General features: G+C 62.1%; 1 protein-coding gene across 2 annotated transcripts; it reads right to left on the bottom strand.

Moving 5' to 3' along the window:
• Nucleotides 1-892: 892 nt before the first annotated feature.
• On the bottom strand, nucleotides 893-9,199 carry KIAA1614 (KIAA1614 ortholog). Of its 2 annotated transcripts, none has more exons than XM_030495457.1 (10): nucleotides 9,149-9,199; nucleotides 7,837-8,466; nucleotides 7,155-7,221; nucleotides 5,782-5,931; nucleotides 3,923-5,172; nucleotides 3,722-3,848; nucleotides 2,789-2,993; nucleotides 2,192-2,304; nucleotides 1,894-2,078; nucleotides 893-1,536 (listed from the first exon to the last, which is right to left on the bottom strand). In XM_030495457.1, the coding sequence occupies exons 2-10, from the start codon at nucleotides 8,459-8,461 to the stop codon at nucleotides 1,343-1,345; spliced, it is 2,916 nt and encodes a 971-aa protein (XP_030351317.1). In that variant the 5' UTR covers nucleotides 8,462-8,466; nucleotides 9,149-9,199; the 3' UTR covers nucleotides 893-1,342. The 2 variants fall into 2 exon arrangements, with proteins under 2 accessions (XP_030351317.1, XP_030351316.1); XM_030495456.1 differs by lacking the exon at nucleotides 9,149-9,199 and adding an exon at nucleotides 8,855-8,931 and having other exon boundaries at nucleotides 2,789-3,029.
• Nucleotides 9,200-10,969: the final 1,770 nt, after the last annotated feature.

Genomic DNA, 10,969 nt, shown 5'->3' with positions numbered 1-10,969 from the left:
GCAGATGCTGCCCAGATGTGGGGCGTCAGCATGCAGAGGGCAGCCATTGCTGCTTCCTCCACTTGCTGGCCCTGGTGCCTGCTGCAGAGGCCTGTCCCTGCGCAGCCACCCTGGTGCCACAGTGCGAGTTTTCCCTGCTGTGGCTGGGAAAAAACAAAACCCAAACCAGCAGCAGGAGCGCAGACCCCCCTAGTTAGCTATGAATACTTGCAGGCATGTCGCCACTGCTGTCCCAGCAGTGTGCACAGGAAAAGGAGAACAGCCCTGTCACCCCATGCTGCTCCCAGCCTACAGTGCTGCTCACCAGGGCAGGGAAGAGGGGCTTTGCTCTGCTCTTCAAGGAGCACTGCAGGTGGCTGATCCCCCCGGCTGCCTGCTCAGGGCCCTCCAGCACCTCCACAGAGTCAGGAGGCACAAGATCTCCTCCCAAAACACAAGGTGCCTGGGGGTAGCAGTGGGGGGAACCCCCTCCTCCCCCCAGCACAGGTCTCTGGGGAGCATTAACCCAGGGAGCCCCTCTCACCCCATCACCATTTCCCCACCCCACAGACTACACGGACCCGTAGGCCCAATCACTCCTCCTGGCCTTAGACGACAGCATCCCAGCTCGCTCTGTCCCAGGGCTGTGTGGCATGCCAGGACATGTTCGGAGCCCTGGGTTTACACAGTAAATCCCACTTTAGTTACAGTGGTCCCAGGAGGGGTGGGTGTGTGTCAGCCTCATGTGAAGGTACGCACACACTCCCCAGCACCCAGACCTGTCTCTGGCTCCTGCACCCATCAACAGCCCCACAATCCTGGCGCTGAGGTATGTCCTGGCCCCCCTGGCCAGCCCACACCAGTAAGCATCACCCCAGCCCCTCCATGCCACCTGCAAGCCAAGGGTACCCTGTTTCATTGGTACATATATGTACATATTTTATTTTTTTTAGCAGTGTGAAATAATTTAAAAGAAACCCACCAAGCCCATGGGCACAGGTTTCCAGCACTGGCAGGGAGCCCTGCATCTTCTGGGGTCACAGAGATGGGGCATTCCCATTCTGGCCACCCCGATGCCCAGCAGGACAGACCTACCCGGCTTGGTGGTGGGGCTGGGGTGTTCTGTCCCCACTCTTGGGGCAGCTCCTCGAGATGCTGGACACTGTCTGGGAGGTCCTTGGTCCCACTTTGTCTCCCGGGGAGGAGGCATCCACCACAGTGGGGAGCCAAGCGTTGCACCGGAGTAGGGCAGGTCCTGGTGCTGCAGGGCAGCTTGGTCCACACTGTGCCAGCCTGCAGCATCTCAGGACATCAGTGGGACATCATCCTCATCCCACCGGGCTTCCCAGGAGCTGTGCTGGGGCTACCGTGGTGCCGGGCGGTGCCTGAGCACACGGAGCGACAGAGTGTCCGCCTGGAGGAGCAGCTCACGGATGCGGGCCAGCCCCAGCCCCGAAACGGCCGCCCCATTGACCTGCAGGATCTCGTCCCCCACACCCAGGAGCCCCGCGTACAGCTTGGCTGTGCCAGCATCCACCATCTCCTGCACATAGACACCTGTGGAGAGGGATGGGATGGGATGAGTGACCCCCTACCCTGCACCCGATGGCTGGAGCTCAGTCCCGTGGGGGTGCCCAGGAGCTGCACAGTAACAAACACTGTAAACGGCCTTTGGGACAGGCTGTGTGTGCCAAGCCAAGGGCTGATGGACATGTGGGACTGTGTGTGGCCAAAACCACACATGTGGCAGCATCCCCCCATCCACCATTACCCCTTTGGGGCTCAGCAGGGATGCAGCAGCCCCTTCTACCCATCCGCAAGCTTGGTCCTGTGGAGGGACAAGAGCCACTGTGGAGGGGCCATGCTGGGCCTCCCTTAAGGTTTGAGGGAAGCTTTGTGATGACCCCATCGTACCTTTGTCAGGCCGGCCATGCCCAGAGGTGACATAGAACCCGAAGGCGCCATGGGGGGGTCGCTGCAGCTCCAGCTGGCTGGTACCATCAGGGAAGACCTCCACCACACGCCCCACCGCATGCAGCCGGCTGGGCGCCCCAATGTCCTCCACACTCAGTGAGCGCCGTGGCCCCGAACCTCCCTTCCTGCAGGGAGAGGGGAGATGAGGTGAGCAGGGGCCCCTGGCTGCACTGAGCTGCTGTACGTGGCTGAGCATCCCAAAACAGCCTCCCAGGGGATGTGCCGGGTCCCATCCTACCTGTCAGCCGTGGTCTGGGGCAGGAGGTAGGCGCTGGCGCGGGGTGCCTTGCCCAGGAGCTGGTGCAGGCTCTGGACAGAGGCAGCTTTTTGGGGCTGATGGAAGGGTGACACCTGGAGAAAAGTACCCGGTTGAGATGGGACAACAAAAGCTGTGCAGCACTGCAGCCCATCATGCACTCACATGCAAAGGGAGCGGGGGGCAATGGGACATCTTACACCTTCCCCCCTGGCAACCACTGGTGAGGAGAGAGAAGCCAGAGTCCCCCTCCACAGGCCAGGACAACCCTCTGATGTTTCTTGAGGAGGCATCTGCTGCCATGACCCCAAACCAAATTACGCCATCTCCCCTTCCTAAAGCTGCTTTTCAAACCCCCTTGCTCCCTTCTTCCCCCTTCCATTCCCCATTTGACTCCAGGCTTTTCAAACCCATCAAGTCTGGGATGGACCATGCCACGACACACACACACACCATTGCCCCTCTGGGCCCATAAAGCTATGGCTCAGCAATGCTTCAGCCCAGCCCAGCACCTCTCCTCCTGTGGGACCCTTGGCTCCCTGCAGACACCGCTGGCATGGGCTGATGTTTCAAGCTCACCAGCTGCAGGGACTGCAGGGAGGGCGACTTCTTCATGCTGGACCCATCCAGGGAGGTGCCGCCAGGGGCTGGGAGCTGCTCCATGCTGTAGCAGCGGAAGCGGCCCAGGCGCTGCTTCGTGCTCTGGCTCAGGCTGCACAGGAGCTTCTTCAGCCCCAACGCAGAAGCGCTGCTGCCCTTGCGGCTCACTGGCTGCCCCGGCTCCCTGGATGGAGAGGGATGACCGTCATCCATCCTGTACCTGGGGGGAGCAGGGCCAGCAGCTGCCTTGTGGCTGGGGGCACATCCTGCACTCACCATCGCAGCCTTGAGAGCTGCACCATGGTGAGATCGGGGTGCTATCACCTCGCTGCATCAGTAACTCAGCTTGCACGAGGGAAGGGTTCACAAGCCAAAAAGACTTGAAGGGCTGCCTAACACCTTTCCCGTAAGTTCAGAGGTTTAACACCATTAACTCCCCTGATCTCTGCCTGAAGGAAAAGCATCCTGCCAAGCAGCTTGAAGGACCCAGTGCCACCTCCAAATCCTACTGCCAGGCTGAGTACAGCAGGATTGTGTTTGGTGAGCCCCAAGGCAGCCCCGGGGCTGGCAGCGTTTAGCAACCGATTTTCCCCAAAAAGGAAGAACCTGGCACTGAGCTAAACACCTCCAAGGTTGCCCACATTCACCCACAAGTCACATCTGCTGCAACACCCCCAGCGGAACCAGATGCAGGGTGAAACACAGCTCCCCCAAACCCATTTGAACACACATGCAAAATTGCCACCTCATGTTGTGGTTTCTGGGAGGTTTTTAGTGCTGAGAGGTAGAGTCCCACCAGGAAGCCTTTGGGAGCTCGGCCTGGGAGCATCCTGCTGTGCCAAGGTGGGGTGCTCAGGGATGCAGCACCCACCGCACGGTGCAGGCTGTGAGCAGCCCCTCGCTCTCACTCACCCGTGTGCTGCACTCCTGCCTGGGCATTGTTGCTGCACTGCAAGCTTCCCGACTGCTTCCCCAAGGGAATGCGAAGCCTCCTGGGGCACAGGGGTGATGGGGCTGGCAGTTGGATGTGACGGTGCCCCTGCAAGCACAGCAAGACAATCACATCCCCGCTTCATCAGAGACCCCCCCAGGCCCCGTGCATGGGTCTCTTACCTCTGCTTGTCCCCAGGGGGTCCTGCCCATGGGTGTTGTTGCAGTTGTTGGTGGACAAGGCACGGAGGGGGTTCCCCGGGAGCCACCTGGGGCTGCAGGGACCCCGACGCTCCCCTGGCCCCACCATGTTCCCAGGCTGGGAGGGCGCAGTGCTCCCAGCATCAGGCTCTGGGCCCCGGGCTCCTTGGCTCAACGCTCGGCGGAGGCCACCGGAGAAGAGGGCTTTCCTGCAAGGCACCTGGGACCAGGCCTTTTTCGTGTGAGGGGGAGCGGGGACGTGCGTGCCTGGCACAGGGGTGCCGGCCCCTGGGTGCGACGAGGGGTCCAGGGGCTCGCTGGGCTGCTGCGGGGTATGACCGGTGTTTCCTGCCCGCTTGCTGCTCCCCAGATGCCGGTGGGGGTCCCCATCCTCCTGGCTGCTGGCTCTCCCTAGCAGCAGGGGGCAAACAGCCCCTGTCTGGCTTGTGGCACCACCTGAAGAACCATCCCCTGCGCAGGGGCCACCACTGGCCGCACATGTCCCCTTCTCAGCCCTCGCCTCCGGCTGTGGGGTGGCACAGGGGGCCCTGTGCCCGTGAGCCTGGGGTCCCTGGTGCCCCCGCAGGTGGGGGCTGCGGGGTCCTGCCTCCTCGCTGTCCGTCCGGCAGCCGTCAGAGGTGTCCGTGCTCTCCAGAGCCGAGTCCACCTCATCGATGTAAGTGACATCCCCGATATAGGTCTCCTTGATCTTCTCTGTGTGGATGCGCTGCCGGGAAGGGAGGATCCACACTGGGGACCCCCGGGGACCCAGAGCCCTGGTTTTGGGCTCCGGCTGGGCAGTGTTCGGCCCCCTGCTATCCCCTGGGATGCTTCCTTGTGCTGCAGTGCTGCTTTCGGCCTTGTCAGTGGCTGTTGGCATGTCCGTGGCGTGGCTGGTGGCAGCACCGATGAAGGAGCTGCAAGTGTTGCACTTGCCCCCAGCTGCGAGGTCACCACTCCAGCCTTTGGGCTGTCTGGACCCGCCTCCTGGCTGCCTGCTGCCAGCCGGCTCTGCTGAGGAGAGCGCCGAGCCCAGCGCCCGCCGGTGCCGCAGCTGCAGCCGCTCCAGGTACCGCACCTCGGCGTCACGGGCCGACTCGTCCTCGAAGCGCACACGGGACGGGGAGGGTCCCCGCGGCCGCCGTGGCTGCCCGCAGCTCGACTCCCCGCTCGACGAGTCGCTCAGGCTCCCGCCGTCCCGCAGGGCAGCGCTCGGCCTCCCACTGGGCTCCCTGACATGGGAACAGACAGATGGACACAGATGAGCTGCAAGGGCTGCCCAGCTCCTTCGGGGAAGTAGGGCAGGAGGGGAAAAAGCCAGGGCAGAAGATGGGGCGAGGAGGACAATCCACCTGATGCTCCTTTCCAATGTACAACCCTGCTCCTCTCCAGCCCTCTGCCCGGGCTGCCTGAAGCTGAATTCCTGAGAGGCTGTGGCAACATGCTGCTGCCATAGCTCGACCTCTATCACCTCTCCCCTGCACTGAAGTGCATGGTTAATCAGTCCAGGAACACCGAACTGCACATGACCCGGCACACACGGCTCTGGCACAGCCTTCCAGCACTGAGCTCCCCATCAGCTGGGAAACCGGTCCTCCCAGCCAGCCAGCAGCACACCCTTAATGCCTCCACATTATCAACACACACGGTTAAACACCCCCCAAACATTATGCCACAAACACTTTACAGGAGGATGCTCCTGCGAGCAGAGAGCTGTTCACACAAGGGTAGGAGGCTGCACACACACATGCAGCAGGTCAGACCCTGGCTCTGCACGTGCATCAAATCCAGATGAGCACCATGGTGCAGCGGGAGGGGCAGGGTGCGGGGCTGGCACTGACCTGTGGTGTGGGATGGCAGCGGAGAGGAGGAGAATGTCGTGGCTGGCACGCAGGGGGTTTGTCCGAGCCTTCATGCGGGCGCGCTGCAGCAGCTGCTTGGCCTGCTCGTGCCGCGGGCTCAGCTCGAGCTCCTGCCCGGGGACAAAGGCCCTGCGGCCCCGCAGCGGGCAGCGGGATTAGGAAAAAATAACAGGGATTAGACCTGGTTTAACAGTGATGATGCGGCTGCTCCGACCAGGAAAGCAGGGCCTGGCCTCCATTCATGTGCGGGCTGGCTGCTGTGCTGGTTGACAGCCGGGCAGGAGCCCCTGTAGCCCCTGGTGCCAGGCAGGAGGAAGGGAGTCGCACCCCGCACCGGTGATGCTTTGGAGAGAGGCTCAGCCAAGGCAGCACTGTGCACCATGAGCATCCCAGATGTGGATGGGGAAACTGAGGCAGGCACTGCCTCCAAGCCCGGCTGGTGTAAATCCTGCAATGCGAACTGAGGTAGGTTTGGGATGACCTCACCCAGATGCTTTGCTGCCTTCCCTTCCTTGCAGGGGGTTTCCCTTGCACCCCCTGGCCCTGCCAGGGATTCACCAGCTACGGGAGGATACAGCCCTGCTCCAGTGCTGCCTTCCCCATTGGCCATGGCCCTAATCCCCCTGATGAAAATAATCAGCTCAGGCAGTTGCTTCGTGGAGCCTGGCCTTAACCTCTTTGCAGCAGGAGGGTGGGAGTACACCAGCCCCCAGGAAAACCTCCTGTGCAGCACCATGGGGGGCCAAGCTTCCCCCCACGGTTCCCCTTTTCACGGGGAGAGCAGCACCCCCCGCTCTGCCTTGCACCCGGCCACCACCGATCAACCCCAACCACTGGAATGGAGCAGAACCAGTAACCATAAAACGGGGGCGTCTTCCCCGTTTGCTCGCTTTCCTCCATGCAGCCCCTGAGCCCACAGCGCTGCTCCCCAGCCCACCCTGCTGCCCAGCTCACCTGCCTGTTCCAGCTATGTATTTTTAGTCCATACCTCTAAGGTTTATCATTAGTCCAACAAGATTACACATGCCTGCCGCCTGGATCCTCTTAAGCACCTGGAGCAAGTTTCTGTCCCATTCTCTTCCCCAGCTCCCTTCCCACCCTGGGGTCCTGGCAGGGAACCCTTGTGCCCAGCCACCACATAGATACCCGGCTTAACCTGACCCTCCTGCCCCACTTGCATCGCTGGAGCCTGTCCATACTCCCCCGGCCGGCTGCCACTCCAGGTGCTGCCCCAACCCTTCCCCAGAGCCCTGCCAAGCCTCAGCGCTACTTCACAGGGTGCATTTAAAATAGAAGACTAGCAAGGGGGAAAGAGGGAAATGTCCAGCTCTGCCACACTGGGACTGACCTACCTGCAGCCCTCGATGTCCTGCAGCGAGACTCCCAAGTCCCAGTCCCCATCATCATTCGCCGGCACCTCTGAAATGCAGGACAGGGAAAGGCATCAGCTTGGCTGGACTGCAGCCCCCCCGGCCCCCCTCGATAACATGCCCATATCCCCAGCCCCACCACTCAGCCCATCCTAACAAACACCCTTTTGGGGGCTACCCTGGCTGCTTGGCTCTGGAGAGACCCCAGAGGAGCAGGATGTGGGGTGACAGCACCCAGCATAGGGTGTGCCCAGTGTTATTAGGACAGCTGTTTTCTAAGGACAAGTTAATTCCCTTTGCCGGTGGCAGCTTGCAAAGGGAAAATGCTGCCTGCAGACCTCAAGTGCCCCAGAAAGTGGATTTCTTGCTGTTGCTTTTAGCAGTGAAATTCCTCACCAAGATGCTAAAGGGGACCAGCAGCACCCAGAGCATCCCTGTGAAGAAGCATGCCATGTTGTTTGTGAGCATCTCCCACAGCTGCCTGTGAGGGGGACACAGTATCCATAGGGGATGTGGCATCTCTGGGGTGTGAACCAGTGCAGAGCTGTGCCCACAGCATGGGATGCTGGAGGACAGCACCAAGGGCTCTGCTTCACCCCATAGCTTTTCCTTCCTGCTCCCCCTGGCTCTACCGAGACAGTCGCCACCTGCAGAGAATACAGACCAGGGGCAGCGAGGGCCAGCACCTCCTGCAGCAGCCGCCGGTTCCTCTCCACACGCTCGGCCAGCGACAGCCTCTCCCAGCCCTTGGCCGCGGTGGGGGACACAGAAGGACCCTCTCGGTCCCGCAGTGGGGTTCGTGCCTCTTCTTCTGGGGGATGTCTCTCGTGGGGAGAGGCAGAGCCCTGGGCCCCACTGCTCTCATCCTGGGGGAGCTTAGTTCCTCCCAGCACATCTCCCCAAGGTGCTGGCACCCGCCAGAGCCCCGGCGTGCCAGTGCGGGGTGCCGGGGTGCTGTCATTCACAGGCTCCCTGCCGTCCAGCAGCCCGTCCGTCAGGTAGGTGCGGAGCTGAGCCCGTGGTTCCACTGCTGCCACATCTGCTCCCAGCTTCCCCCGCCGGGGACGGGGCTTCTTGGGTGAGGGGCGCTCAGCGGTGGCTGTGGGGGTCCCTGGCCGGCCACTCCCCCGCTTCTCCTTCAGCGCCTTCACCTTGCTCTCCAGGATGGCGTAGGGGCTGCGGGAGGCCTCGGGGTGCTCCAACAGGGCAGAGGTTCGGCTGCTGCTCTGGCTGTGCTGTTTGGGAGGCCGCGGCGCCCGCCGCAACTCAGCAGGAGAGCCCCCCTCCATGTGTCCTGTGGGGAGAACATCATGGGAGGGGTGAGCCCATGCGCAGCCCTCACAACCCTCCTCCCAAGGGCATCACTCCTGCCTGTCTGAGGCTCTGGGGACAGCAGACATAGTGATGCCTGTGCCCAGGGGACAAATGTATGCTATGCCACTGTGGCACAGCACTATAGGCCAAACCCGCCCTCCCAAAGCACTGACAGTGTACCAGCATCGCTCTGGAACCGGGGAGTGGGGGAGCCGTGGTTCCCTGAAGAGGGAGTGCCTGTGTCTACCCGGGCTGTTTTGGTGCCCTGGGGCACTCAGCAAGATGCCCTGCAGGGAACTGGCACTTTCTGAGTCAAATCAGGGCCCCAAACCTCCCCAGAACAGAAATCCCTCACGGCTGCAACTCACCAAAGGTGCCACCAGACAGAGACCAGCCCCCCAGGGTCACACGTATCACTCATCCTGCACCGGCCTCATGGTCCCGGTGGCACCCAGTTGCTGCTGTCCCCCTGCGCCCCACTGGGAGCATCCCGTCCCCGCTGGTGCCCCTGGAGGAGCCTCCCTCGTGGCAGGAGCTGCAGAAGTATCCCCAGGACACCCACCCAGGCCCCATTGCCCCCTGGCTCACCACAGCCCCCTGCTGCTCCGGGGCAGAGCAGCGGTGGGATGGGGCTGCGGGTGGGAGGCGAGGGCTGTTCTTACCCCCGGAGCAGCATCGGGAGAGGGCTGGGAAGCGGGAGAAGAAGGCGGAAGAAGGGAAGGAAGCAGGGGAGGGGAAAAAATTAAGAAGGAAAAAAAAAAAGGGGGAGAAAAAAAAAAAGGCAAACCAGCAAATCGCGGCCCCTTCCCTGAGCCGCGCTCAGCCGCTTGGCTGGGCTGCGGGGCCGCGCCTGGCCCTGCCTCCCGACCGGGCCGCCTCCTCCTCCCTCGAAGCGCGCCCCCGAAGCGCGGCCCCCACGCCAGGGCACTCAGCCCGTAGCGTGTCCCCACGCCGCCGGCGGGTGGTCCCGAAGGGCAGCGCCGTCGTGGGATGTGCAGCGTGGGGAGACGGAGCGGACCCCGCGGGAGGGGGAACCCAACGCCCCGTGGCGGGACGGAGGAAGCGCGGCTGCCTTGGCCAGCTCTGGAATGTCCTTTGTCTGGGCTGCGGGTTTGGGAGGCGAGCAGGGAGTGAAGCCAGGCCAGCTGCCTGGGCCTGCCGGGGGGGCACCTCACCCGGGGGTGCTGGAGATGCAAAAAGGGTGGGGAGGGAGGTCCCGCAGGGGGGGATGATTTCTCTAACAGCCTCCAGCTGTGCTTTAGGCACCCTCCTGTGAGCATCACACACACATTTGCAGATGTGCTAAATTTTCCTGCTTTCCCAGAGGCCAAATCCTGCCTGGACCCCACGGCAAGCCAGGGCCAACCAGGTACCTTCAGGCGGGAGGATGATGAGAGCCAAGCTTGGTCCCTCCACGTATCATCACCCCTAAACCCAGCGTGCAATGTGCACCCTGCAGAGCTACCCACTCCCCATGCACCAAAACCCCCTGCCTGCCTCCCCCGAGACCCCAGAGAGCTCATCCCACAGGATGAGGGTCCTGGGTGAGCATTACTTACCTGGAGGTGCTGGGGCTGCCGTCACCGGGGGGGCAGGAGGGGTGCTGCGGGGGCCATGGGCGTCCTGGCCCCGCATCGGCTGCCGCTTTAAGCTGCGGCTTTTGATATTCGTGATTGGTTTCATAATCCCGATCAAAAGGAAATCACAAGGATTATGAAATTGTTTTAATCCTCCTGGCTCCGGCCACACTTGGCTCCCGCCAGCATGAGCAGCCAGAAATAATTTTTATCTTCTTAAAGCATCCACCACCACCACAGTGGTCCCAGGGCCCCCATCACAGCCAAAACTGAGCCCAGGGGGTTCCCCGCAGGGGCTGGCCATGCTTCCTCGCACCGGGGCTGACCAGCAGCAGGGATGACTCCTTGCTCCACAGGGGACAGACCGAGCACCTTCCCCCAGCTGCTCCCAGGAAGGAGAGGACTGCTGGCAGGTTTGGGTGGAAGAGTCCAGAGCAGAGAGACCCTCCTCACGCTGTACCCCCACCCTGAGGCCCAACCTCCCCTGCAATGCCAGGACCCATGCTTACCTCTGTGCCAGAGACGGATCCCAGCTCCCCTGCCTGGGCTGGGGAGGTGAAACACACCTGGGAGATGTTGTCCCCATCAGGCTGGGAACAAACCACCGGTGAAGTGCCAAAGCAAGGGCAGCCGGGCTCCTGCCACCAGCCAGGCAGCGCAGGCAGGGGACTGCGGCCAGGATTAAGCCCCAGGAAGCGGCTGGCATGAGCAGCAACAGGCTTAGAGTGATTTCAAGGAGCTGGGCTCTCTTCTGCAGGAAGATTGATTGCAAGAGATGATGAAGAGATTTAAGAGAGCAAAATGAAAGCACAGACCCCAGACAACCCGGAGTTGGGCTGCTCAGCCTCTGGTCACCCACTGTGCGGGCAGGACAACACCTTAGACCAGAAGCAAGCTGGAGAGAGG

This window comes from Strigops habroptila, chromosome 8 (genome assembly GCF_004027225.2).
Source record: "Strigops habroptila isolate Jane chromosome 8, bStrHab1.2.pri, whole genome shotgun sequence".
In the NCBI taxonomy this organism is placed as follows: Eukaryota; Metazoa; Chordata; class Aves; order Psittaciformes; family Psittacidae; genus Strigops; species Strigops habroptila.
Note: the sequence above shows the minus strand (reverse complement) of the source record. Positions and strands in the feature narration are given on the sequence as shown.

Coding starts and splice junctions, on each gene's coding strand:
- KIAA1614 (XM_030495456.1), bottom strand. CDS start 8,461: ATGGAGGGGGGCTCTCCTGCTGAGTTGCGGCGGGCGCCGCGGCCTCCC. Junction 7,222..7,836: donor GCTGGCCCTCGCTGCCCCTG/GTCTGTATTCTC, acceptor CCTGCATTTCAG/AGGTGCCGGCGAATGATGAT. Junction 3,030..3,721: donor GGCAGGAGTGCAGCACACGG/GTGAGTGAGAGC, acceptor TGCTCCCCCCAG/GTACAGGATGGATGACGGTC.